General features: G+C 41.1%; 1 protein-coding gene and 1 long non-coding RNA gene across 8 annotated transcripts in view; one reads left to right on the top strand and one right to left on the bottom strand.

Moving 5' to 3' along the window:
- Positions 1-12,969, top strand: part of LOC117189045 — a 23,462-nt gene extending 10,493 nt beyond the window's left edge. For 5 of the 6 annotated variants that reach the window (XR_004473097.1, XR_004473094.1, XR_004473096.1 and 2 more), the window contains 2 exons: positions 10,022-10,148; positions 10,208-12,969. This is a non-coding gene — a long non-coding RNA (uncharacterized LOC117189045). The remainder of the gene's footprint in view (positions 1-10,021; positions 10,149-10,207) is intronic. The other variant, XR_004473095.1, reaches the window with a different exon arrangement.
- LOC108163539 lies at positions 12,879-25,321 on the bottom strand. 2 transcript variants are annotated; one of them, XM_017298895.2, is made up of 9 exons: positions 24,235-25,321; positions 15,466-15,528; positions 15,251-15,389; positions 15,081-15,195; positions 14,040-15,017; positions 13,861-13,980; positions 13,331-13,794; positions 13,161-13,272; positions 12,879-13,096 (listed from the first exon to the last, which is right to left on the bottom strand). In XM_017298895.2, the coding sequence occupies exons 1-9, from the start codon at positions 24,317-24,319 to the stop codon at positions 12,971-12,973; spliced, it is 2,202 nt and encodes a 733-aa protein (XP_017154384.1). In that variant the 5' UTR covers positions 24,320-25,321; the 3' UTR covers positions 12,879-12,970. The 2 variants fall into 2 exon arrangements, with proteins under 2 accessions (XP_017154384.1, XP_017154385.1); XM_017298896.2 differs by having other exon boundaries at positions 13,169-13,272; positions 24,235-25,317.

Below are 25,321 nucleotides of genomic sequence, written 5' to 3'. Positions count from 1 at the left end.
TCGTATGCGTAATTAGATTTGTGTGTTTGTCTTAGCATCGACTTTCTTTCACTAATTGGACTTAAAGTCACAGAGCAAGAACCCCAGAGCTACGCTACCACAAAGGAATCTGAGCTATGCAAAAACTGGCAAAAAAAAGAGTTGGAACTACTTTGGGAATGGAGTGCACTGGGAGAAAGCATCAGGAGGCTGAATGGGGATTGAGTAGGGAAGGGAAAGGAGTAGGAAAGGGAAGGCAGTATCTTGTATAAATCAGCTGAGAATGTCCAACTAGAAGACTGCTTCATACATACATCATTTTCGTGCCTTAAGACTCGGAAAAAGATATGGGATATTGGTAATATTGTATTAAATTATTATATTAAAGTGTCCTTAATAGTTATCTAAACTACGATGATATCACAGCAAGAAACACCATTTATTGTCCCTAAAGCGTGTCTTAATTTTCTTATATCATTTCTTATAGAATGTTTTTGGGTTCTCAAACAAATAACAAATAATTAAAAGAATCCCCGCCGGCTCACTCGCCGCAATGAGTAAAATATCGGACGATGACGAAAACTATTTTGTATATAAAAGAGAGATGAGAGAAGTCTTCTCAAGTTCTTTTCTAATCTTCTATATCTCTTCTTTCAGTGAACAATGACTTGAAAATTCGAGATTTCGTGTGATCCGAAACTGAAGGGCTTTTCTCACATTCAATTCTTTTTTTGGTTTCTTTTTTCTCTCCTTCCTCTTTCATAAGCATATGTATCTTTCTCTGAATAAGAAGTAATCAAAATATGTAAATTCTCTAAGCATTGTTCTCTTCGTTTGCTGAACTTTTTCGCTCAGTGCATAGACATGGACATGGACATTGGCATTGCATCGATGATGATGATGATGATGATGAAATTCAGGTTTGGCAACGTGCAACAGCACTGAACGCTTAAACGATCCTCGACCCTAGGGTGCAAAGTCGTTCTTGCCTCTCACTGTGTTGGATCATTCTCCTCTGTCTCTCTCTCTCTCTCTCTTTCTCTATGTTGCCCCCCTACTCCACTAGTTAGTGACGTTGCATTTATTTTATTTTGCATCAACCATAAAACGAGTTTTTGCCACTGTTCTTCCCGCTCTTTTTGTACCGCTCCGCTTCTCTGCAACCAACCGCTGTCTTCCCTCTGCCTTCCTTGCCACAAACACTGTTGCCCCTCTCCTCTCCATAGATGGAACCCGTCCACGCTCTATTGGATTCTTGATGCGATGCGACTTTGGTTCGTCTACCTTCTGGCTTTTGTTTAGTTGCCATGTTGCATAGGATTTTGAACCCGTTTCATGCTACCCCATCTACCCCTATGCCTCACTCTTTCTCTCTCTCTCGTTGGCACAGCTCGTTGCATGTGGCGTCCCTAACCTAACCTAACTTTTAGCTCAAAGCTTTTTGTTGCCTCTTGCCACCTTCCCACCATTTCCACTTCCCACTTTTTGTTCCAGTCTCTTTGTTGTTGGTGCGGCTTTTCAGTGTGTTGCACGTTTTGTGTGTGTGCAACAGAAAAGGAAAAAAAACAACAATATTTTATGGCCTTTCATTGTTAAAATTGCATTCTCTGCTATCTTTGATCTTTTTCTCATTCTCATTCTCTCTCTGTCTCCCTCTGTCGTGTGTGTGTTAATTGTTTAATTAACCCGATTTGCCCTAAAGCTGTTGACATTCTGTTTAGGTTAAGCTAATTTGTTATAAATTGATAATCGCTGATGTGTTTTATAATGCATTTACAATGGGAATTACGTAAAACGTAAGGTATTTTCAAGATTTTTCAAGACTTTTCAATGGTTTAGGTTGTTTGTATGGGATCATTAGTTGGTTCTATTGGGTGAAGAGTGGGTTCTTATGAAGGAGATTGAGGTGTTTTCTCTCTAACTCTCCATTATATAAAATAGTCTTGGATCGTCGTCGATCTAACCGCCGCATAGTTTCTGTACGTATATTCTTGATAAATCGCGGTCCATCTCGACGTTATTTTTTTGTGGCTTAAGCAAGTGAGCCGAGGATTAATTGGTCTTATTCCTTTGAAAACATTTTTACCCATGCCCCTATAAAGCTCTTGCTTTATTAACTTATTTTATATTAAAAGCAATTAATTTTTCTTGAGGCAACTTCCATACTTTTCCATAATTTTCCCACTCGCAATTTTGCAAACTTTCTTGCATCGCCTACCACTTTATTGGCCAACTTTTCCTTGTCAACTTTTTGTGTGCGACAAGAGAAAACCACTCCATATACGAGTATGTATGAAAAAGATATCTTTTTAATGAAAATAATTGCAATTTTTCGCATAATTTATGACTGCACCCACACCCACACCCACGCCCACAAAAGCACACGCACACACAGGCAGAGGCACAGGCAGATGCAGATGCAAATACAAAGAAACGCACAAACCAGAGCAGAATCTCTTGGACCCATAATTCACTCAAGGCAAACGACAAGAAAGGAAAGGCTGTTGGGGTTCGGGAATCGATGCCTTGAATACCCTAACTATTTGAAAACTTTCTATGGGAGTTGCTTTCACGGTTGGATGTGCTTTTAAGAACCATATATATTATTGAAATACAGTCTTTAAAGTTTCATAAATATATTTTTTTAGGAAATTGGATTTTTAATCGATTTAGAGAATGTTTCTATGATTTGGTGGCGTTGCTGCCCTAGACCTATAATATACTTCTTTCGGATTAGAACTGCTTTCTTTTCTTCTTTGCAAACATCTGATCAAAATAATAATACCCTTTCCCAGGGAATAACAACGGATGCTCGGCTCTTTCTCTCTTTGTTGCACTCTCTCTTTTGTGGCGAAATGATGAAAACGATGAAAAAGTAATTTGTGGCACATGTGGGTGGGTTTTGAATAAAACTTACTTTACAGGGTCTTCCGGAGGGGGAGGGGGAAGAGGAAATTGATGATCCCACCGCCAGGTAGGGAAGAGGAGGCTGGTTACGTTACCCCCGATTGGAATTGGAAGGGGTGTAAGCTGCAATCAACAACAATGAAAAATTACAGACACCGAAAATCCAAAAACAACAAGAACATCATTTGAGAGTGTGTGTGTGTAAGTGTTGCGTATTTCCTGTGTGTTGATGTGTGGGTGAGAGCGACAGAGAGAGAGAGAGTATGCAAATTGCAAAATGAATGAAAAACGTCAGCAGCGGCAGCAGTCATAACAACAACAAAAATTCAATTGAATATTCCGTCATGCAAATGCAGCGAAAAGAGAGCAAAAGAGAGCAGCATTAGAGAGATGCAGAGAGAGAGAGCCGACAAAGTTTGCCAAAAACCTAAAGAGAGCGGATAAGCAGAACGAAAGCTCTTCTCTGTTCGGTTCGCTCTCTTCTCTTCTTTTGTGCTGCTGCTATTGCTGCTGCCTCTGTCGACTGCGCTGTCGTCGCTGCAAGCTGCGTGTCATTGACCTTTGAAATTGCATGTGGAGCTGTCGCTGCTTCTATCGCTGCCGCTGCTGCTGCTGTTGCTGTTGCCTCCCTGCTTTTTCCTTATCGGCTACGTCATTCTACGCTATTTCGCATTGGCATTGCCACATGCCCCTTCGGGCGATGAGGCAGCCAGCCAGCCAGCCTGCTGTCTGGTCTGCCTTCGTCATCAACGTGTGTCGCTTTCCGTGTGTCCCCTCCCTCTTCACCCCTTCTCCATTACCACTCACTCTCTCTCTATATCTTTCGCTCCTTCTTGCTCTCAGTGTGCGTGTTTTTGTTTGTTTGTGTGAGAGAACAAAATTCTGTGGCTGCTTATCTCTGACTTCTTTTTGCATTGTGTCGCCGTCGCCGAAACGTTTTTCAATATTTCAATATCTTTGGAGACTACCACACTTCCACACTTCCTATCAATGAGCCTTCTCATTTTTTTCCTCTTTTTTGACATCCTCGTCTACTACCCACAAATCTTCTTCAGGATCTTCTCCGTTCTTCTCTTCTACCTAATTCTTATCTTTCTGCTCATCAGCTTCATAATTACCCTTTTCTTTCTACCTGTTCTTCATACTTCTTACATTTCCGCTTCTCCTCAACCCGCCTCTTTTCTTTAGCCCGCCTCCCTTTCTACTTGCACCTCCTCTTTCTTTCCATTCTTTGCTGCTTTTTTTTCCAGAGCTTTCTTTTCAATTAAATTTCTACATTCTTTACTAATCTTCCACTCAAAAAAACAGAGGCAAACTTTGGCTCCACTGCAAAATGCTCCTGACCAGCCACGCATTCTCCAGAGTACTCTAGAGATGGGGTTCCCTCACTTCCCCAGAGATGGAGATATTCTCCATCTTCCACTTTGTGACAAACTCCCAAAAAAGAAAGCACACAAGAGAAAAAAAAGCAGTACCTCCCAGTACTTGCAGCGGCGATTGGATTGTCTCTCTTGTCTCAGCGCTTCCTCCGCGGAGTTCATTGAACGCCTTCGCCATCGCCTTCGCATTTGCCATCGCCATCGCCTTCGTTCTCTTCTCAGACATAAGGCAGAAAGGCAGAGGCAGAAGACTCAATAAGCGAAAAAGCGAATAAGCAGCGGACGCGCCGCGCAAATAAACAGCAGCCAAGCCAATAAGAGATACTCGCACTGGCACTCGCATTCGCACGGATGTGCAGAACCTCGAGATACAAATCGCAGCCAAAGATACTCTTCTGCAGCACCCAAGTGTCCACGAACGGGTTCCCAGAGACATGTCTTTGGCCGCTAGAGAGCTGCAGAACTCGCAAAGATCGATGATAGGTTCCACTAGGAAGTGTTTAGCAGGGTTTGCATTGATACCTTTAAAAATAGGTACTTTAATAATGATCTCAAATAAATCAAATAGATACGAAACTACTTGAAATGTAACCTTAATCAGTCGCCATGGACACTTGCACATTAAAGTGCCTTTAGAAAGCGGTTCCCCTCAATCAATGATTCGAGAACCATTAATCCATCTACTTGAATAGATCTATAGATAGGTAGTTCCAGTTTCCACTTTGTAGATACGAAATCAAACCCCTTAATTAAATTAAGTCTCAAGCCAATCGATCCCTCCCGTCCGTTTGCTTGTCTCCAATCTCTCAATGGAAGGGGCACCATGTTCCATTATCAACCCACGCAAGTCCCCACACAAACAGAATCGGAAGAGAGGCGCGTCCGCTGAAACATTATGAATTTAATTGCAACAAAGGGCCAGAGCGACAAATATTGTGCAATTTCGTCCGACAAAAGACCCGTCAAAACAAGGAAGAACCAGTCAGAGTCACAGTCACAGACCCAGACCTAAGCCCAGACTTGGCCATAAAAAGGAGCAGTCAATGTACCCCGAAAAAACATAAAAAAAAGGACAGAAACCATACCATACCATGCACAAGACACGAACGAACAGGAACGAGCAGGAACGAACAGAAACGAGAACCGAAAAGCATAGCATGACGCGGCAGCGGCAGCGGCGGCGTCGGCATCCAACAGAACAGCCATGACCCACACCAACAAACAGGAAGAGCAAAGGCGAATGCCAAAAAACAACTTTTACCCAAAAATGTGGAAACTGTAATAAAAAGAAAGAGATGCCTGGAGTTTGAGTAAACGAGAGAGAGAGAGCTACACACAGAGTGTGACAGACAGAGAGAGATGCGGTTCTAGAGAGTGTGCATAGAGAGCGTAGCATTTACTCGCATCAACGCCAAATTTCAATTACAATTACCAACACGAGTGGGAGAGTAAGTAGGAAATGTAAAAGAAATAGGAAGAGGGAGAGCAAAAAAAGTGAAGCAAAGAATGGTAGAAAGCCAGGGGGGGGGGGGGCCTGTCGTGGCCTGCAGATTACGATTACTGTAAATGAAATATAAACATGAGCCACTGTTGCATGTTCATTTTTCTACCGATCGGGATTTTGGGGTTGCCATTCACACTATTCGCCGCTGTCTTCAGAGGAAGTTTCGCTAGAAGCATTCGCACCTACAGCAGGTGTAACAAAGCGGTACCTTTTTCACTGGTGGTATATTATGGTTGGTATTTGCCATTCACACTATTCATTCATGCACATGTGAATACTACTAGTTACCGATGACCAAAAACCGATTGATTTAAATGTTTTCAATATATTTTTCAGTTTTTATGTCAAAATGGTGTGTTTTTCATGTGTGATTCGCGTTGCCTCTATGTTCTTTTTAAAAAAAATGGCCAAACAAAAATGTATTGCTTCCTGGTACGTAGGAATACCACTAGTTAACCGATGGAAAAAACCTATTGAACGATATATGTTCTATGGCATAGAATGGATCTTAAATAAATAAGATGCATTGCTCAATCAGTTCAGGTGTTTCTTTGGTGGCTTCGAATCTTTTCCAAAAACCATCGGTGGAAAACGCACTCCTTCTGGCTCTGGTTCTGGTTCTGACTTTTGGCTGAGGCACAAAACTAATTCTCCCCAAAGCCGATGGAGCGGAGCGATGGTGCTGCAGAAACATATACGTTCCACGTACATGGGGAGCCATTAAAAATGGCTGCTAACATGGCTGCGAACACGACACAACACACACACACACACAGCCCGAAAAAAGAAGAGCAACAGACAAACAGAAGTGCAGAAGAAGACACATAACCCACACACACACACAGAACACACACACACACACACACAGGGTAGAGCAGGGAGCTCCACTCCCCTCCACTCCACTCGATGGAGCATTTAAATCGGAGCAGCAGCTCCGCTCCGCTCCGTTTACGCTCCACGAATGGAGTTGCAAAACAGAACGTCCAAAGGTTAATCAACTCTGGAACTCTGGCACTCTGTGGCACTCTGCAACTTGCAACCAAACTCAGTCGCAACTCTCGCAAGTTTTTTTCTCCAAATGCTCAACCAGGCAGGCAGGCAGGCATTCAGGCGGCATGCGGCATGAGGCAGGCGACAGAGTTGCCATCGCCTCGCTTCGCATCGCGCAACTCCATGGAGGAGAAGAACAGAACTCCATGGCCATGGCCCCGCATGGTTGTTGCTGCTTCTGCTGTTGCTGTGTTGTTGTCTGTGGCACGAAACGCGAAAAGAATGGAATGGAAAGGAGTGAAGAAGTGGCACCAGAAGCAGTGGAAGCAGCGAAGGCCATGGAACATCTAATTGAATTGGTTGCATGGTATGGACCCTGCTCCATTCTGCATTTTGCAACTCTCTGCGGCTGCTTTATGCAGCCCCCTGTTTGGTGCTCTTCACCTCTTTGCTTTTCTTTGCTTGTTGTTGTGCTGCAAGCTCCCATGACAATGGCATTGAGTGAGAACCACACCACACCACACACAACCCACGATGCAACCAAAGAGAGCTACCCAAAATAGAAGAGAGCGAAAGAGTTGTGGCATTGAGAGAGAGAGAGAGAGCAATGTCATATTGCATAATTTTGTGCAACGCGTTGCATGGTGTGCGTGTGTGCCTGCCTCTCTCATTGCTTTTCTCTTCTTTCACTGTATGAGTGTGTGGCATTGGCTTTTGTCTGCGTGTGTGTGTTGGAGCTTTGGCCTTGGTTTTTTGTTGAGGTTGGCGTCTGGGTGTTGGGGAGGGGGGGTGGCCAGGAAATTGTTAAATGCACAAAATGTGTTTAATATTTAAGGGCGAAAGGGTTGCTAAAGGATTAAAGATGCCACCATTTAGATTGAGAGATGACTGATATTATACCACCAAAGTTATAGCAGAATGTTTTAAAAAAAAGTACTTAAAGTACTTATAGTATGGAATGTGTTTTCTTGAATTATTGATGCCTTGCCTGCTAGTTTCCTTCGTAAACAATCGAATGAACTTCTCTTTATGCAAGCTTCATCCATAGGAGATTCTATAGAACTTTGATAGACCTATATATGGGCAGTAGACCTTCAGAGCTTTCCAGGAATGCCTTGAACACATTTAAGAACTCTATCCAGATATAAACAAATTTTTCCACCCGAATAATCATTTAGTGTCATTTTGATATCTAACAAAATTATTTCTTTTTAATGAATTCTCTGTAGTTTTCCCCTTTAAAAGTCATAATTTTATTTACCATTTGGCCCTGCCGCAGCGATAAATGAAAATTAATGGCGGAAATTCATTTGACAAGCAGAAAACCAAAAGCAGAGCAACTAAAGGAAAAGCAAACAATTTCCAGATCATTGCATCTTCCATTCCGCCGCAGAAGCCTTGGTCATTCGGAAAATGAAAATTCATGCATTTATGATTAATGAGCGCCAGGACAAACACAGGGGTAGGAGGTTGGCGCACACGGCCTATGATTGATTCTTGCACATACAAAAATCAATTTAAATATTGCAAGAGATTTTAAATATTGAAATAGCAATGTTGAACATGGCGTATGATTAATATTTGTATATAGCCATTAAAAGCGGTTTTTCGGGCAAAGAAAGAAGGGTTTCGAAAGCTATAAAGGTTCTCCGATTAGCATCGATTTTATGGTTAATATTTTTGTATCTGTATGGGTCTCTAGAGCGCCAATATCTAGACTTTGGAGCACAATCCCTAGAATAAATTCAACAGCTAGTGCACCAGAAATCTTTCGTTTCCCAAAGGCTTTCCCAATGCCTTCCGTCTGCTGCTTTCATTCAGAAAATATTTATGTTAAATATAGTAAAAGCCTCCACGGGGAAAAGTAAACAAAAGTTGCACACAAAAACACAAAGAGCATGAGTGAGAGAGAAAGAGTACAAGGCAACAATCAAACAAGAGAAAGAGTTAAAGGTAAAGAGAGGCCGATACCCAAAGAGAGAGAAAACGAACGAGTTGCAGGGGCAGCAGTAATTGGCAAACAAAAAACTTTTGCAGCAGCAGCTGCAGCAGAGCTTTGGCAGAGGCGATGGCAGTGGCAGTGGCAGTGACTGGTGGCAGAGGCAGCAACAGCAGCAGCATTCAGTTACCGGTTTTTAAGCGACGTCAACGCTGGCAGCAAAATAAGGAAGGAAACCAGAAAGCAGCCCTCTCTCTCTCTGTCATTCTCTGTCTTCTGCCTGTGAGAGTGTGTGTGTGTGTGCAGTCGATGGCTGTCTGTGCTGAAATTGTTGAGGCAGGTCCTGGGCCGGAATACGCGAAAATAGGTACAGCCAACGAACTGCTGCTGCTGCTCTCCAGACAGAGACAGAGACCCAGACCCAGTCCCAGTCGCAAACGGAGTCCCAGTGGCAGACCCCTTCTCCGCACACACACGTGCACGTGTATGAGAGAGTGCTGGTTCTGGTGCTGGTGGTGCTGCTGCTGCTACCACTAAAAGAAGCATTGCAAACATGTGGCAAAGTGGCAGGGCCAATGGGTGAAGACGGCAAGCATAGCATCGCATCGGATCGTATCGCATGGAATCGCATGGCAATGGCACTGGCATCGCAGCGTCATTGTACATATGTAGTACGCGAAGGCTGCAACATGGGGCACACACCAGGCAGCAGGCACAACAAGCCAGTGGCCAAAACACTCGATAGATACAGTCGAAGTCGCCGTTGCCGTTGCCGTTGCCTCTGCCGTTGCCTCTGCCACGAACATAGTTGAAGTTGAACCTCTACAGAGCCTCAAAGACTCAGTCTCTGCCTCTGCCTCAGAGTTGTCTGCCTCCGTTTCCAGCTACTGCCACAGCTTCAGCTTCAGTTTCAGTTTGATGCCGTTCAAGAAAGCTGCAACCCATACAACTCCATCACCATATATACCATCTCTATGTATATAATCCCATCTATAACCCTATATACCATACAGCCATAACTATGGTCTTTTTTTTGCTGAGTGTCTGTGCTTAAAGATGAATATGTAATGCAATTTTTCCTCTCCGATTCTCTCTCTCGTTCGCTCTGAGTGTTGCCTCTCTGCTTTTCTCTGTCTCTCTGTCGGCTTTTCCTTTGTTGCAAATTGAATTGAACTGCAGCGAGGCGATCGGCTTACGTGGCCAGAGACAAAATCTATTGAGGATTAGGCCAAATCGAGTGGAATTGCTTTTTGCAATCAGAACGAAACGTTTCGATTTTTGTACTTAAATGTTTATATAAATATATTTTTTTTTTATTTGCAGATTATAAAGAGGAAGGACAGGAATGGAATGGAATGCAAAGATGTAGGATGAAACTTGGATACAAAGAAGTAGGAATAGAAATAAATAATTCCCAAAACCAAGAATAATATATGGAGATTATGGAGTCGTAATTATATCAATAAATATATTGTGCAAAATATCTCTAAAAATCTAAAATTTTTGCAGACAAAGGAGGAACAAAAGAGGAACTTCTGCCGCTCCAGAAAGGAATTTCACAACTTTATCAAATACTAAATGGATTAAACACGTTCTTCCACCCCAAAGAGGGTTGTTTTGTCTCCTCTTCATCCTCCGATTTCAGATGGATAAATGGATAAAAAAGTTTATAAAACAATAAAACAGAGAAACAAAATGGTGCATACTTATATATGGACCATTAACAGAAACCCGTAATTCCGAACTTGTGCTGTTTTATATCTGTTACAAGACCGGCATTATGGGAGTCTGTCAATGCAAACAACTGGTTTTTGGCAACAAAATTTATCACAAATTTTCGAAAAACATACCTTTTGCATACAAATTGAAGGATAATGGAAATACCAACACATCGCATAGGAAATTGTTAATCGTTGAGGAATTTCAATATTCATCGAGTATAAAGGACAAGGTTAAATGGAAAGAATAAATTTAAAAAATAAATGCAGTATTAATTATAAAAGGAATATACTTAAATGTATTGACAATCAGTGCAGTGCCAGAAAACTTAAACTTAAACTAACGATGGAATAATCAAGTGAGCGTTAAATAAATAATGTAAAGATTGGCTGAAAATATTCTTAAATGGTGCATTAATGAATCAATGGAAAACATAAAATTTCCATAGAAATATAAGTCCCATTAACCATCTAGAGAACTTAAATGAATCATCATTTATTGATCATTTACTATAAATTATTCAAATCCATCGAAAAGTGTGATTTAATCAATATAAACTAAATGAACAAATATTTAAAAATCAATATTAAATGACTGAAAAGATTAGAATTTATTCAATTCATAAGAACATTTCGTGAGAACAAGCAAATAGTTTTCATCTTTAAAGTATTTTCTTTAGTACCTGATATTCTTTAGAACGAAACCAAAAGATCCCATTACATACTCCATATAATTTGTCACCATTTTGTTACTTTTATGTTTTTGGCAAAAATTTGTTTAACCACAAAACCGAATAAACCCAAAGAATCCTAAAACCGCAAACCATAAGCCCAACAAAAAGGACCAGCACCAAGGACCTTTTTCTCTCTGGCAAATTGAGGTAGTAGGTTGTATAGTAGTACTTCAGATCGTACTATACAATGTGCTAGCTTTCTTTGCTTGACTATAAGCCTCATTTGAACAGCCCAGCCCCCCGCCCCGAACAGCTCCCGTACGCCCCCCCCAGCTCCGAACAAAGTGTGGAACCAAAAAAATATACAAACCGAAAAGAAATACAAAAGTGGTGCTGCGAAATGCGAAGTAATGCGCGAATTGTTCTTGAAATTGGAATCGATGCGAATGTCGAATTGCGTCTGCATCTGCATCTGCGTCTGCATCTGAGATTATTGTATTTGCATAAACGTCCGAGTATCCAAGTATCCGAGTAGTCCCGAGTATTGGTATGAGTGACATGTGCAAATGTTTGTATGGCTGATTCCCTGAGACCCTAACTTGTGACTTTTAATACCAGTTTCACAAGTTTTGATCTCCGGTATTGGACGCAAACTTGCTGATGTTATACAAAAAAAAAGCAAAAAGAAAAGCAAAAATGCAAAAACTGAATGATTACAGAAGAATCCGGATGTGAGTATGGGTAAAAAAGTAATAAGACATTCTTATGGAGGTACATATTTATTGAAAATTGATGCACAAGTATTCGAATGCTGTGGAATTTCTTGTAATGTAACATTCAGCCCACAGAGAAATGCAGAATTTTTTGGATACGAATATGGATATGAATATTCACAGATTACTAAAAGGGTAACTAAAGGTTTGCTGTAACTACTGGTAAAGGTATTGTGAAGTATTCGGAACTTTGCGGTTTTTGTATTAATACTATACTTCTTTAACCCACAGACAGAAGAAACACAGGACTGGATAAAAAAGATCTGCCAACTGCTAGAAAAACTCAAGTATTGGTTGAGAGAGCACGCCTCAAAGCTAGAATTACTAACGGATAAAGTTCCATACTTCCATTACATGTTCCATACACAGTACACATCAATCAACCCACAGAGGAAGTTCTTTTTATTTGGCATAAAATGTCCTAGGATGCCCATCTTATATAGTTTTTAAGTATTCTTCTTAAAGAGTGATGAAAACTCTGAGACATTCACAGAAAATGATTGTTTCTTTGATTGACTCGGAATAATCTTCTTTATGACCAAAATTTTAATATTCTTTAAACACAAAATGCCCTTCTTCACATCTTTTGGCAGTCAAGAATATTCATTCCATTGGGATTTACTTTAATCTTATATGTATTAGCTCTAAGCTCAAGAAGTATTGAACTCGTTTTACGATTAGTCCTAAAATATCTTTGATTTGTAGATAAAATAGTTCATAGAATCCTTTATGAAACACATATCGCAAATTCTAGATCTATGTTCTATCATAAGGAATAATATTGATACATTATACATATATTTCCACTAGTTCCCCTCAAAAATCATTCAAAAGACGCTCCAGATATATACTTAATAACAAAATATTTATTGTTAGCCCAAAGATGGGCAAATATTCTCTCTGAAACCACACATATAAAACAAAATATGATTTAAAATTGGCTTAACTACGATATGAACTACATTCTAAGTACTAGAGATGTGAGATGTGAATAAATTCATGAAACATAGTCGACTTTAATCTGAACAATTTAATTGTCTAGAGAGTACAAAAAGGTATAAAGATATACGATATAGATGTATTGGATTGATTGGATTGGATTGGAGCTTAGGCCGAAGGCTCACTGATGCGTGCACTTGTTGTCCTTGGATTTTTTCTTACGATCTTCACTTGAATTTGATCTTCGCGTACCCTGAATTGGCATGTAAGGCGGCGTGGGACTGGCACTTTGATCTGCAATTAGGAATGCAACACATTAATATATAGAATGAAACGTTCGAGCGGATCGTTTAAATACATATATACCAAAATTGCCCGATTTGGAGTATCTGATGTGTGGCGATATATCATGATGGCCGCTGTGCAGGGAACTGTCATGGGAGCCGGCCTCGGAACCATAGTGTTCGGATCTAATGAGGTATTATTTTAGTTACATATACAATCTATTAGATTATTTTATAAACGTACCGCGTCATGGAATTATTGGCCTGCAGCTGCTGCACTGTCTCCGCTGCCATGTGCAGGGATACGGGCCTTTGGCCAGGCCTACAATTATCGACTGGCAGTGTGTAGATGTCGTCTTCCCCGCGAGGGGGTGCCCCGAGACTCCTTTGCTGCTGTCGCTGCATGGAACTGTGATTTGAGGAGCCTCCCTCCCGGGTGAGGCTGCCATTGGTCAGGGTTCCATTGGGCTGTCGCTGCTCGCGGCTGCTGTTGAGGACATCTATGGGATTAGAATAGGCCTCCACATCGATGTCGGCAGTGCTGGAAAGGCAGTCTTGGGGTAGCGGCAGCAGCGGCCCACAATGTGAGTTTGTGCCGCATAGGAGACTGCCATTGGTGGAGGTGGTACCACCTCCGCAGGCAGCTTCTTTTTGTTGATTTTTGCGCAGACGAGCCTTCTCCTTGGCCCGCTTGGCTTTGGCTTTCTCCTGGAAAAATAGCATAGGATTTGTTAAGGAATACTCCTAATTGTAGGAAGTGCTGTGATATCATACCCTCTCCTGGAGCATTTTGGCTAGTTCTTTGTCCTGTGCCTCAATGGCCAGCATACGATCCCGCTGCTCCTGACGCACACAATCCTTGGATTCAATGGCCTGCAAGCGACGTGCCAGCAACTAAAAGAAACGTAAGAATATAAGCCACATTGTGACTTGTATAAATATTTCAAATATACCTCATCTTTTTGTTCCTGCTTAAGCTTCTTGCTCATCTCCTGAATCTCCTCCATGGGCAGACCGATCTCCCGCAGGCTCGCATAGTCACAGGGATCCACATAGAGCTCAATATCATCCGCATGCTGTTGCATATGTCGCTCGGCTGCCTTGGCTGCACCGGCACCTGCAACGGCCCCCGCACCGGCACCCAGGCCAAAGTTCCCCACCAGCTGATCGTATTTCTCTGGCGACAGTTTCTGAAATTTGGGTTCGGTTCTTAGGAGATTCTCATGTGAGGGTGATCGCTGCTTCAGCTGTAAAGGTGTTGCAGCTGCAGCATCGACTGAATTTGGTGGGGGTGGTGCTGGTGTAATGGCTGCTGCCTCTTCTTCGGGGGCTATTATGTTGTAGTTGCGTATGCTGTCGGCAACATCGGCATAGTCCACCAGATCGTCGATGTCAGCCGCCTCTACAGGGAGGTGTGTGGGTGAGTGCTGAGTTATGGATGAAGTGGTAGTGCTGGGTATGTTGGATGATGATGATGGCTCATATGCATGTCGACGTGCCGGCGATGATGGATACTGAAAACGTGACTGATGTTGCTGCTGTTGCTGCTGCTGTGGCAATGATGTGGTGGCATCACTCACCAACAGCTGATGATTCTGTGCCTGTGCATGTCTACTGGGGGTGGTGCATTGTGGTGCTGCCACTGGCATATCTACAATATTTGGTATAAGCGATAATCCTACATAGTTGTCGGTCTGTGAGAAATGTTGCTGTTGCAGCTTCAATGGTTGTGGCAGCTGCTGCTGTTGCTGCTGCTGCTGACTCTGATATCTAGCCTGTTGTGAAGTGCACGGCTCTGGATGGCCATTGGTCTGATGATGTGGCTGCTGATTTTGCAGGTGTATACTTGCTTTGGCTGGACGCGGCGGTGGACGGTGGCTTTTGTCGCGTGTGGCAGGCGGTGGCACAGGTGGCAGATTAACATAGATTTCCTGTAATTCAGTAAATGTCTTAGAGGAGTCCAAAAAACCCCGAGGGACTTGATCTGTTCTCACCTGCATTTTCTTGGCAATTATCTCACTTTGTTGTAGCTCCTTTTGCTGCTGTTCTTGCAGATCACGCTCCAGCTTGTCAGCAATTTCTTTGGCCACACGCTTGTCATGCTCCTCTCTGAAAGAAATTCAGTGATTATTAAATTAAATCAGGGAAACTGTTGTGTTCTTACTGTTCTGTGAGTCGTCGCCTGTAGGCCTCCACCTGACGCTGGGCCTGCTCCTTCTCCTTGATCTGTTCGTGCAGGGCTGTGGGGAAATCCTCTCGCACCATGCCATTCCTATAGCGATTTCCCTTGTAGAAGTCATTAACTAAAGGGCAAATCATATTCATCGTTAGTAGCCATATATTTGGTTAGATTAGATCTCTAATGGGTTCTGTTCTTACTCTCTTGGGACTGCAGCTTGTAGGCCAAGGCGCCGTCCTCACGCACGAGCCACTCCTTGCACACTGCGGAAATGAAAAAAAAAAATAAATCTCTGTTGAATCACCTTTCTTTATGGTATGTTATGGCCACCTCTGATGCGCTTAATTACAGTATCTAATGCCAAGTGATATACCTTCGTATTTAATGCACAGCCCTATCGAATAACCAACCGAGTCTAATGAAGCCCCGCAAGACCATAAAAAAGAATCTGTATGCCCCACTTGAGGGGCACTGAAACACGATGAGTCACGTCCGAGATGCATTCGAATTGGGGACAGACCTCGGCTCAAAACAAAGAAATTCCATTGAAGATGTAATGTTTCTCTGGTGGGGGTACATTTTGATCGATTTAACCAACCGTAGAGCGATCTCCTCTCCGGTCGTTGATAAGCGAAAGCGTGGTACAAAATTTACTCTTAATTGTGTGCGTGTAGAATCTCGTTTCGAGTTGGTTTTTATATGTAAGTCTGTCAGGGGACGATTCCCAGCAATTGGATGCGTAGACGGGTTTCGGTGTCTGTCATTTATCATTTCATTTAGTTGGGGAATCTCTCTCTCTCTATCTCTCTCTCTCTCTCTCTATTAGTGTCACTGTTGCACCCTGCTGGTGTTTGTATTTGGTATTTTGAGTGTGTCTTGTCTTGTTATCGGATTGATAGGGAAATGTTTGGTATCTAGGCAGAGACTCCTACAATGGAAGTTTTTTGATTGACAACAGGAAATTTGTTCGTGTTCTTAAGGCTTAAAGCTGCTTCAAGTGTCAGAAGAGGCTCTACATTTAGGTTTAAGAATATTTACATAAGTTTTTTTTTAAGTTTTATTTAATGTTTTGAAAATCATTCTGCAGAACAAATGGGCTCCCCTTACTTTCAAAAATTCGAAAGTAATCTAATCGCCAACTGCAGTTGCTTTATTATCATTCGATTTCATTCAGTCGTTCATTTCTTAGTTTCATTAACTTTATGTGGAAAGTCATATCTTCACTTCTGATCTAAACTTTTCCACTTCCATAATCTTTTTATGGACATTGTTTCCTCGCTAAACTTTACTAAATTTCCCACAATCGCATTTCATTTCATTCCTTCCTTCTTTCTTTTTTTTAGAACCCCCATTTCATAATTTCCTTATCTGCAAGCTCAGATCCCCCATGGGGGATCTCTGCTTTAATTTAAAGGTTCTTCGACTCAAAAACTGTCAACTGGCAATTAGTTGAACTCTGACCGTAGATTTCAACGCTCTGTCTCGGAGGGCAATGGCAAATGCAATTAGAACATTTCCACTCAGAATGAATTATGGGTCAGGCTCGTCGGGGTCTCTACCCTCCTGACTAATGCATTTAGAGGCGATTTCACTTAATTAACTGCAATTTGAACTGAAACTGCAGCAGTACCCCCTCGCCATAATGGAATTCTGAAAAGCAGAAGCACAGAGAGGCACAGAAGAGCGGAAAATACAGAACTGCTGAGGCGTCAAACTGGCAGACATAATCAATTTAGTTGTTTGATTTCCGACTGCACATAAACACAGATATACATATACAGAGGTATAGTACACATAAATAAACATATACAAGTATGCACCTAAGAGAATCCTCTTTATATGCATGGGCATGAAAGAATACAAAAACAACAACAACGAAAATTGTATCTTGTGCCGGTGCATAAACTGAAACACAAAGTATCTTTTTCTTCTTTATTTTTGCATTTTGTGCTTGCTCGGCCTGTGCTCGGTGGTGCTGAGTGGTTCGGCCTGATTGCTCAGCTCAGGTTGCTCTGCCCGTACTCTACCACTGCCTCCTACCTCCCATGTTGCACCGGAACTCCCTTCTCTTAACACGGTCTATACCCTAGACGAATGTATGGTAATTTTAGCCACTAGTTTGCATTGAATCTGTAATGCAGACAGGCATTTACGACAACAAATCAATCAATAGGGTGGGGATTGTCTGTCTGTTTGCATTATGGCTGCTTTGATGTATGGATATTCATTTAAAATTTGTTAGCATTGCTCTTTTATAAGTCAGAGCCTTTCACTATATCATAGAGTTTTCATAGGCACGATTGATCTTTAAATGTGTTTTAAGTGGTATCAAAAAAATGTTTCAAGTCTAGAAAATCTAAGAAAATTCATATATATGTATCTTGTGGTCCAAAGAAATACTACTAAAATCTTATTTGATTTTTAATTAAAATAATTGAAGCTTAGATAAGCATTTTTGGCGGCTTAGGTAATTCAAATAAATTTTTTTGTTTAATAACCATATCACTTAAATATGTTATACGAGTAACTGTCATTTCTGCAGTAAAATTCAAGTCTTAAATCAAGTCTTGTTTGTGGGAATGAAGGCAGCAAATCACACAAATTTATAGTCGTATAATAAATATATTATTTGGCGCTCAATAACTATTGCAAAAGCCATATCAAATGGGTTTACTCTAGGAATATATTTTATGTATATCTGCCATAAAAACAAAGGGTCGTAAATCATGTTTTTAAAAGGGAAAAGTAAAATATGATTTAAGGAATGTAATATGTCAGCTTAGGGAAGGTCAGATATGGAAATAATTGCTCAGATGTTTTCTATAAAAAGTTAAAAAATATAAAAATATTTCCTGAAAATTCCACACAATGGCTGCTATAGAACTGATCGGTAATAAAAAGGAATATTCAATGGATATCAGCTAGTTATTTCTTCAAGGTTCTAGGTTCTTCTTTTCTACGTTCAATACTCAAATACCTAAGAAGTTCCATAGAACTAATGTTTCTGTTTGCTTTTCTAGGGTACCCAATGCTTCGGCAGGCAAGAAACTTATCCCTCCTCCTCCTGTTGTGTTATACGAGAATTGTGCTTTCAGCATATTGCTTACAAAGTCTCGAACGAGACGAGTGCTAGTACACTACGGGTATAACACATATAAGCGCATGTGTGAGTGTAAGTTTCTTGTTGTTCTTGCGTCTCTCTGCGCTTTTGCCTTATAATGCCCCCGACAAAGCGCAGCTTTTTATTATGCACAACAGGCAACAGGCAAAAACAAAAAAAAAAACAAGAAGGGAAAAAAACAAAGAAAATTTGTGTTGAAATTGACTTACTGTACTCCATACGCTGGCCGTTAAATATTGCTTCGCTCTGCGCTTTATGTTGGATGGAAATGGAAGTGGAAATGGGAGAGGAAATGGAATGGTCACAGTCGCAGCAGTAAAACAAATTGTGTTGCAAATATGTCTAGGGAAAAATTATGGTTCTTTATGTCATACGAATCGAATCGCGCTACAAATTCGGAATTTCGATTCTTTCGATTTCCTGTTCTCGAAGCCTCTCATTGAGAGTTCTGGCCCGGACTTCAGTGACAGCTGATTTATTCGTTGGTGGTAATATATAGTATACTGTTAGGGCCAGGCACGGAACGGGTTTTCGCCAAAAAAAAAGAACAGTTAACCTTTGCCACAGCCCACAAAATTCGCACTACAATGGGAGTGGAGTGAGCCGACGACTGTGGTGGTGATGGTGGTGGTGCAATGTGGGTCACCAAAACAGTATTTTATTGACTTGACCAAAGCAAAAAGCGATCTGGGAACGGGTTAGTAAGTCAGCAATGTCGTCAGTCAGCCAGTACATGCGTCATTGGGTTTTGGCTTTCCGAGAATTTGGACAATGTTGGAGTCTGATCAGGTGGTAGGGGGTTGGGGGATTCAAAAGAAGTCAGTCAGCTGTGTGGAAGGCTGATCGAAAGGTTGGTAGAGAAAGAGGTACTATAAATGGAAGAATCTTCCATGTATGAGTAATGAAATGTTATTAAGAATTTTCTCATCTAATATTTAAGCTCAGAATCTTTATAAATTTTAGCTGAAAATATGCAATAGGATCTTATGTACATGGATACACATTCTTTAATTTAAATGCTAGGGAAAGAAGTTCGTTTTAATGCTCTTCCATGAATATGTAACACGAAACTTACAGGAATTCCTTTTCAAAGATTTTCTAGGAAAAGAGCACCGAGAAAATGCATTTGTTCTACAATAAACGACCGAAATACTTGAGATAAATGCATCATAGGAATTTAAGAGGAAAAACATTCTTTTATAATAATATTAATATGTCTTAAAGTAGTTATAGACAGACTCACAGAATGCAATAGGGGTTAAGCTTTGAACACGATTGTTTTTATATTATTGGATTGCAAATTCCAATTCAGGAAAGTAGTCAAACTTATCTTAAATGAACTGCAATCTTCTATAGAACTCCCAATTGAGTTTAAATCAATTTATGGCCCTGAACAATTGATTGGCAACTGCTGCCCATCAATTGGGATAAACTTTCATGTAGGGCAACTGCAACCTCAACAAATTCGATGCCATTCATTCAATTAACCTTGCTGGGCATTTGATTACAGTTCAGAGCCCAGAGAGCCCACAGAGCCGAGAGTTTTGCCAGCCGTCAAGTTGAGACTTGGCCCTTTGGCACTTGCCAGGCTTCTCGACCATACTTTTGCACACCTCTCTCTCTCTATCTGAACCTCTTTCACATTTCTCTGATTCTCAGTGTTTCTCTGGTTGAGCACCCGCAACAGCCAAGTTCACATTGCTGTCCATGCATGAATGGCTCCCTGATCGCGTGAAGAGTTACACAACCCCAAAATGGAAATGGAAATGGATATGGATATGGAAATGGAGATATGCATTGCATATGCATAAAATCTGAACAAAAAGGAGAAGAAACTATAAACAACTAAGGAAAAGCCAAAATTAGAAAGCAGTTTGACGGGAAAAACTTACGATAGCCAGGAAAAAAAAAATATATAGGTACGAGTATCGTGTGTGCACGTATGTGCGCAGGGGAAAAATGTTGTTGACGCTTGCATTGATTAGCGACGAGTGCAACAGAGGCGACTACTGCAACAAACGCAGGAAAGAAACGAGAGCTGCGAAGAGTCGAGGCTGAAGATACACTAAAATATCAACATTTTCGTATTATTGTCTACATTCTGTAATATACAAATAATGCTGATTTACCAATCTTAAAGGGCATTACTATAAGAAGAAGTGATTAGATCTTAAAGTCTAATCGAATAAGGATATGATCAAAGATTCATCTATCAAATTATGGGACTAGTTATCATAGAAGCAGGCAGACAATGCAACAACACACCCTGAAAAAATCGTGTACCCAAAAAATGTATTAGCCATAAGCATCTTACTATTTATTATATCTTTGGCAACATCCCAGAGAAGATCGAATCTTCTACCATCTCCTCATAATCATAATACCCTTTGCAAGAGTATAACAATGAAGACGCGGCGCCGAAAGTGGAAAAACCTGACTCAAGGTTGTTGAACATGCATGCCACTGGCAAACGATGGCGGGATGATGGCGACCAGAAATGTGGCCTGCAACGCCAACAATGTTGACTATTTGAATGTTGCATCTGACAGATACAGATACACGGAGTGCATGCCCCTCGAGTGTGTGAGTACATACATATTGTATGTATATATGTAGCCTGCCTTACATTGACCTTAGCCATGCCGCACCATGGCAATGATGACGATGATGATGGGGCAAATGATATTTCATTCAAATGAACTGAAGAGTTAAGCCAAAGTTCAGGTGCGGGTATCGGTTTTCATTGATTGATTGAATGGCCCACTCATCAGGGAAAAAAAGAGCTTATGAATACCACAGACATTCGTTATGGCCATAAGAGAATAGCCAATAATTGTCTGTTTGAGTGTGGCCGTAACAGACGAATCCCAGAAAATTAGCTTAATTTTCAGAGCCATGGCAAATACGAGTATCTCAAGCGTTTACTCAAAAAAAAAAATAAAATACAAAAATGAATTGTGCTAGACGACGACGACGACATGCTTTCTCTTGGTTAATGTTGATGAGGAGGAAGTCAGTCTATTTAGGTGATGGATAATTGTATGTTATTTTCTGTAGAATTTACTCTATAATCTGGCTGTAAATTATTCGTCTGGGTACTCAAATATGTGCTTATTTGTTTGCACAACGAAATATATGGTAATATTTGATTAAATATTGGCTCAGCTTTGAGCGCTATTAAAATGATTAAAAATTTTAATATTTATGTATATCTACCAATATTTCTTGAAGTTGTAGGTGTCTGAAGCAGATGAAAAAGAAATAACCCAAAAGACGACGACTAAAAGTCTTTTTCTTCTTAAAAGTCTCACTAAACTTTGCCCCAATGTCTATGCAAATATTTTCACAAAGTCCATCAGTTTTTAGCAGATGGCAGTGCAACACTCTCCTCCAGAATCTCCATTATTTTTGTGGATCTTTAAAAGCTGTTTTATAGGCCACGGCAAGTCATGACAAAGCAGCCACAGAAAGTGTTTCAGGAAGGAGAAGAGCCATCGGGCAACCGGCAACGGGCTTCCTTTAAGTGCTATCCACCATAGAAATGTTGAGAGCCAAATCCAAATGGAGAAGACCCCTTTCCTGGCACTTGCACATCCTGTCATCGTTGCTGGCAAGTGAATCATTCTTGGCATGCAGCGGCAGCAAAAAACAAAAATGAAGGAAAGAAATAAACTGCATTCAGGCATCGAGCCCGGCAGCTCGTCATGCAACTGCTGCTGTGGTTGTTGCAAGAGATCTCTCCCTGCCCCACTGACAGCCCTCTCCACTTGTCAGTCAGGGCAGGAAAAAAAAGAAACAGAAGGAACGATACAGGAGGTATACGGACTGGGAGATACCGGGTGTTTCGATTTGGACAGACTGTTGTAATAACTATAGTACGTATATGAGCTTCGAAATATTGGTCGATGATAGATAATGTTGCAATATTACCAAGTGGTCTTCAAAGATCTCTGTCGAAGTGGAAAACTTTATCTGTCAGATGTTTCTAATTATTATTCCTCTAGCTTTTATAGCCTTTTAGATCAAAGTCAGATCTCAGATTCCTGTTTATCCATGGATGGAGTAAGCCCATCATTTGGAGTCATATCACAGTTTGGTATAACCCTGTTCTCTCTCCGATTATGGGGTATCAAAAGAGGCCAGCAAGCAGTTAAGTTTTCTGTTTGAGTCGGGAGGCCTGGCCTGCCCTGCCTGATGGCTATTCCGAAACCAAAACCGAGGGCTGCCCTGCCCTGCCGCCTTTGTGGGGGTCTTTTGTCATGCGTGCTTGGGCGCAAATGAAGCGGCGGCAATCCCCTCTCACAGCGTCAGCTGTTGCCCATTGCACACGCTGCGGTACTGCTGTGGTGCAAGTGTATCTTAAAGATACAAATACAAATGGTTTGCTACGCTCCGCTTTGCCTTCTGCCATGCCTGCCTTTTGCATGTCTAGTCATTAAATGGAAAGTGCTGGCGGCAATCATTTTTTGCACCTCAAAAAAAAAAAGAAAACAAAAATACAACCAAACTATAGTTGATATTTTCCCTTTCTGTTGGAGAGGGGATCTTGCTCGTTCTCCATCTCTATCGCTCTCAAAGTAAACTATATAACAGCTCGGTGTTTGTTTATTTTTTTTTTTTTCAACTGAAATTTCTTCTTCGGAGCCCTGTCCGCTCTCGGTCTTCGGTCTTCGGTCGTTGGTCTGTGGTTTCCTCAGATGTTGCTGCTGCTTCTGCCGCTGACTGGCAGTCTTTGTTTCTGTTTATCGTCTCATGAAGACTTTCAAAAGCCAAATTCAAGTCGGAAGCCCCCCCAAAAAGGCAGCACGGCAACCTTCTTGTGACTCTCGAGAAAGTTTTTTCATCTGATTCCACGCTGTTGTGTTTTTCATTTTCATTAACATAACAAAAAAAATTGTGTCGCTTGAGATTTGCACAACCTCCAGGGGCATTTCGTTTCGTAAATTTCAATCAATTAGGGCTTATTCAATGTAAGGGGTTTTCATGCTGTAACCATCCATATTTTTCATATGCAAATGGGGGAATATTGTGCAGAGATTACATCATAAAAGAGTTGAGAAAATGTGATTTAGACCCTCAACCGGTTAGTAGAATATATGATGACTGTTCTACGAATAAGTTCAGAGGCGAGAAAACGTGTTCTAATAATCTTTCATTACATATAATAGCATTAGGTAATTTATAACCATCTACCCTCATTTCTGTAAATCATTTTCTTGAAAGTATCTGAAAACAAAAAAAAGTGTGTCCTAAGTACGTGTCAACTTTCTTCATTCATTAAAAATTAATCAATATATTATATGAAAATTACTTCATCAAAATTGGTAAGTTTTTTGAAAAGTTATAGCGGTTTACTTGAACTTATTCAATTGCGCAGCGCTGTTCTATATGGGGCAAAACGTCGTGGCAAAATATTATATGAATACCATTAATGTGTCGGTAAAACGTGCTCTATAACATTCAACTCTGTTTACATCTGAATCATCGTGGAATTGCATTAAATATTGTGGCGGTTTATTAGAGCTTGAAGGCGAGTGTCGACTGATGGATCTTGGGGGAATAGTTCCGGGAACAACAAACATAAGATGTTTTGGATTTCAGAGGCGGGGGATGAAGCAGGAAGAGTAGAATATGTTGTAAGGGAATTCTGGAAGAGCTGAAATTTTCAGATCTCTTCCCTCTGTTACACCCCTCGAACTCGAACTCGAATCAATTCCCAATTATCTAAGATCCCTCGCTGGAAATTGTTCATGTTCAACCAATTTGGTATTGGGTTTCCCTCTCTTTCTCTCTCTCCTTAGTCCCCTCTTACCCTCATTTAGGCAATTTATTTTTAACCCAAGCTTACCCTCATTAACATGTCCTGATCGGGGCAGGGATTCCTTTGTGGCAGGAGGCGGTGCGGCGGCAGTTGTGGTTGTGAAATTATTCATATCTCTTGTCGTATTTTTGTTGGTCTCTCTCTCTCTATTTTTCCCCTCTCTCTCTCTCACTGTTTGCTTTTGCTTACGCGAAATTCTCTCTCTCGATATACGACTGTTTCTCTATCGCAGCATTCAGATATTTGTTGTTTCTTAAAGACGCGATTCTAGTAGAAAGTTGATCTCGATATATGTATCTCCACTTCTGCATAGAGATCCAGTGAACAATTCTATATATTTTTCTCTATCTATTTCACAATTTTCAATTTCAGTTCTTTCTCTCTTCTTCTTTGTATCTTCCTTCAAATCTTCCTCTATTTCACCATACAATTCTGTATTCTCTACATTCAATTCTCATTCTCTCTCCTTCTCTGTATCTGTATCGTGTTTCTCCTCTAAAACAGGTGTTTAATTTATGAGCTCAAGGACGGACGGGAGCCTTCCTTCCCCTGGTTTTTGTTTTTCTTGTTGAATGCAGCCGCGCCTTCCTTCCACGTCTTTCACTCGAGTGGATTGTCAATATTTCAGTTATTTCTGGCTTCGTTTCCAATGGTTTACTTTACTGTTTGAAGCAGTCACTACACAATAATTATATGAAATTCAAGTGCCTGAGTTTCAGCTATTTCACTTTCACACTTCCACACACGGGGCTAAAACAATTTTCATCAACAAAAATAATCTTTTATGGACACACGACACGCGCGCAAAATCCACAGCCCAAGCCAAGCGGCAGCTGCAATTTCAATTTTTGTATCTGATGGAACAGAACGAACGGAACGCACTCGAAGATACGCTTCGGACTCAATCGACAACAACCGGCGGCGTCGGCCCTGTCTCTGGTTTTGGGGCTGTGCTGTGGGGCTGATCGAAACGCGTCCAACAACTCATTCAACAGCGAAAGCCGCTCAACAAATGCCTCTCAAAGTGCTGCTACGCTACTCTTGGATGTATCTGATGGATGGTGGATGGATGGCGGCTAAACAACAATAATATTTCCATGGATGGTGGTGTTAT

The sequence above is a fragment of the Drosophila miranda genome, chromosome 4 (assembly GCF_003369915.1).
Source record: "Drosophila miranda strain MSH22 chromosome 4, D.miranda_PacBio2.1, whole genome shotgun sequence".
NCBI classification, from domain to species: domain Eukaryota; kingdom Metazoa; phylum Arthropoda; class Insecta; order Diptera; family Drosophilidae; genus Drosophila; species Drosophila miranda.
Note: the sequence above shows the minus strand (reverse complement) of the source record. Positions and strands in the feature narration are given on the sequence as shown.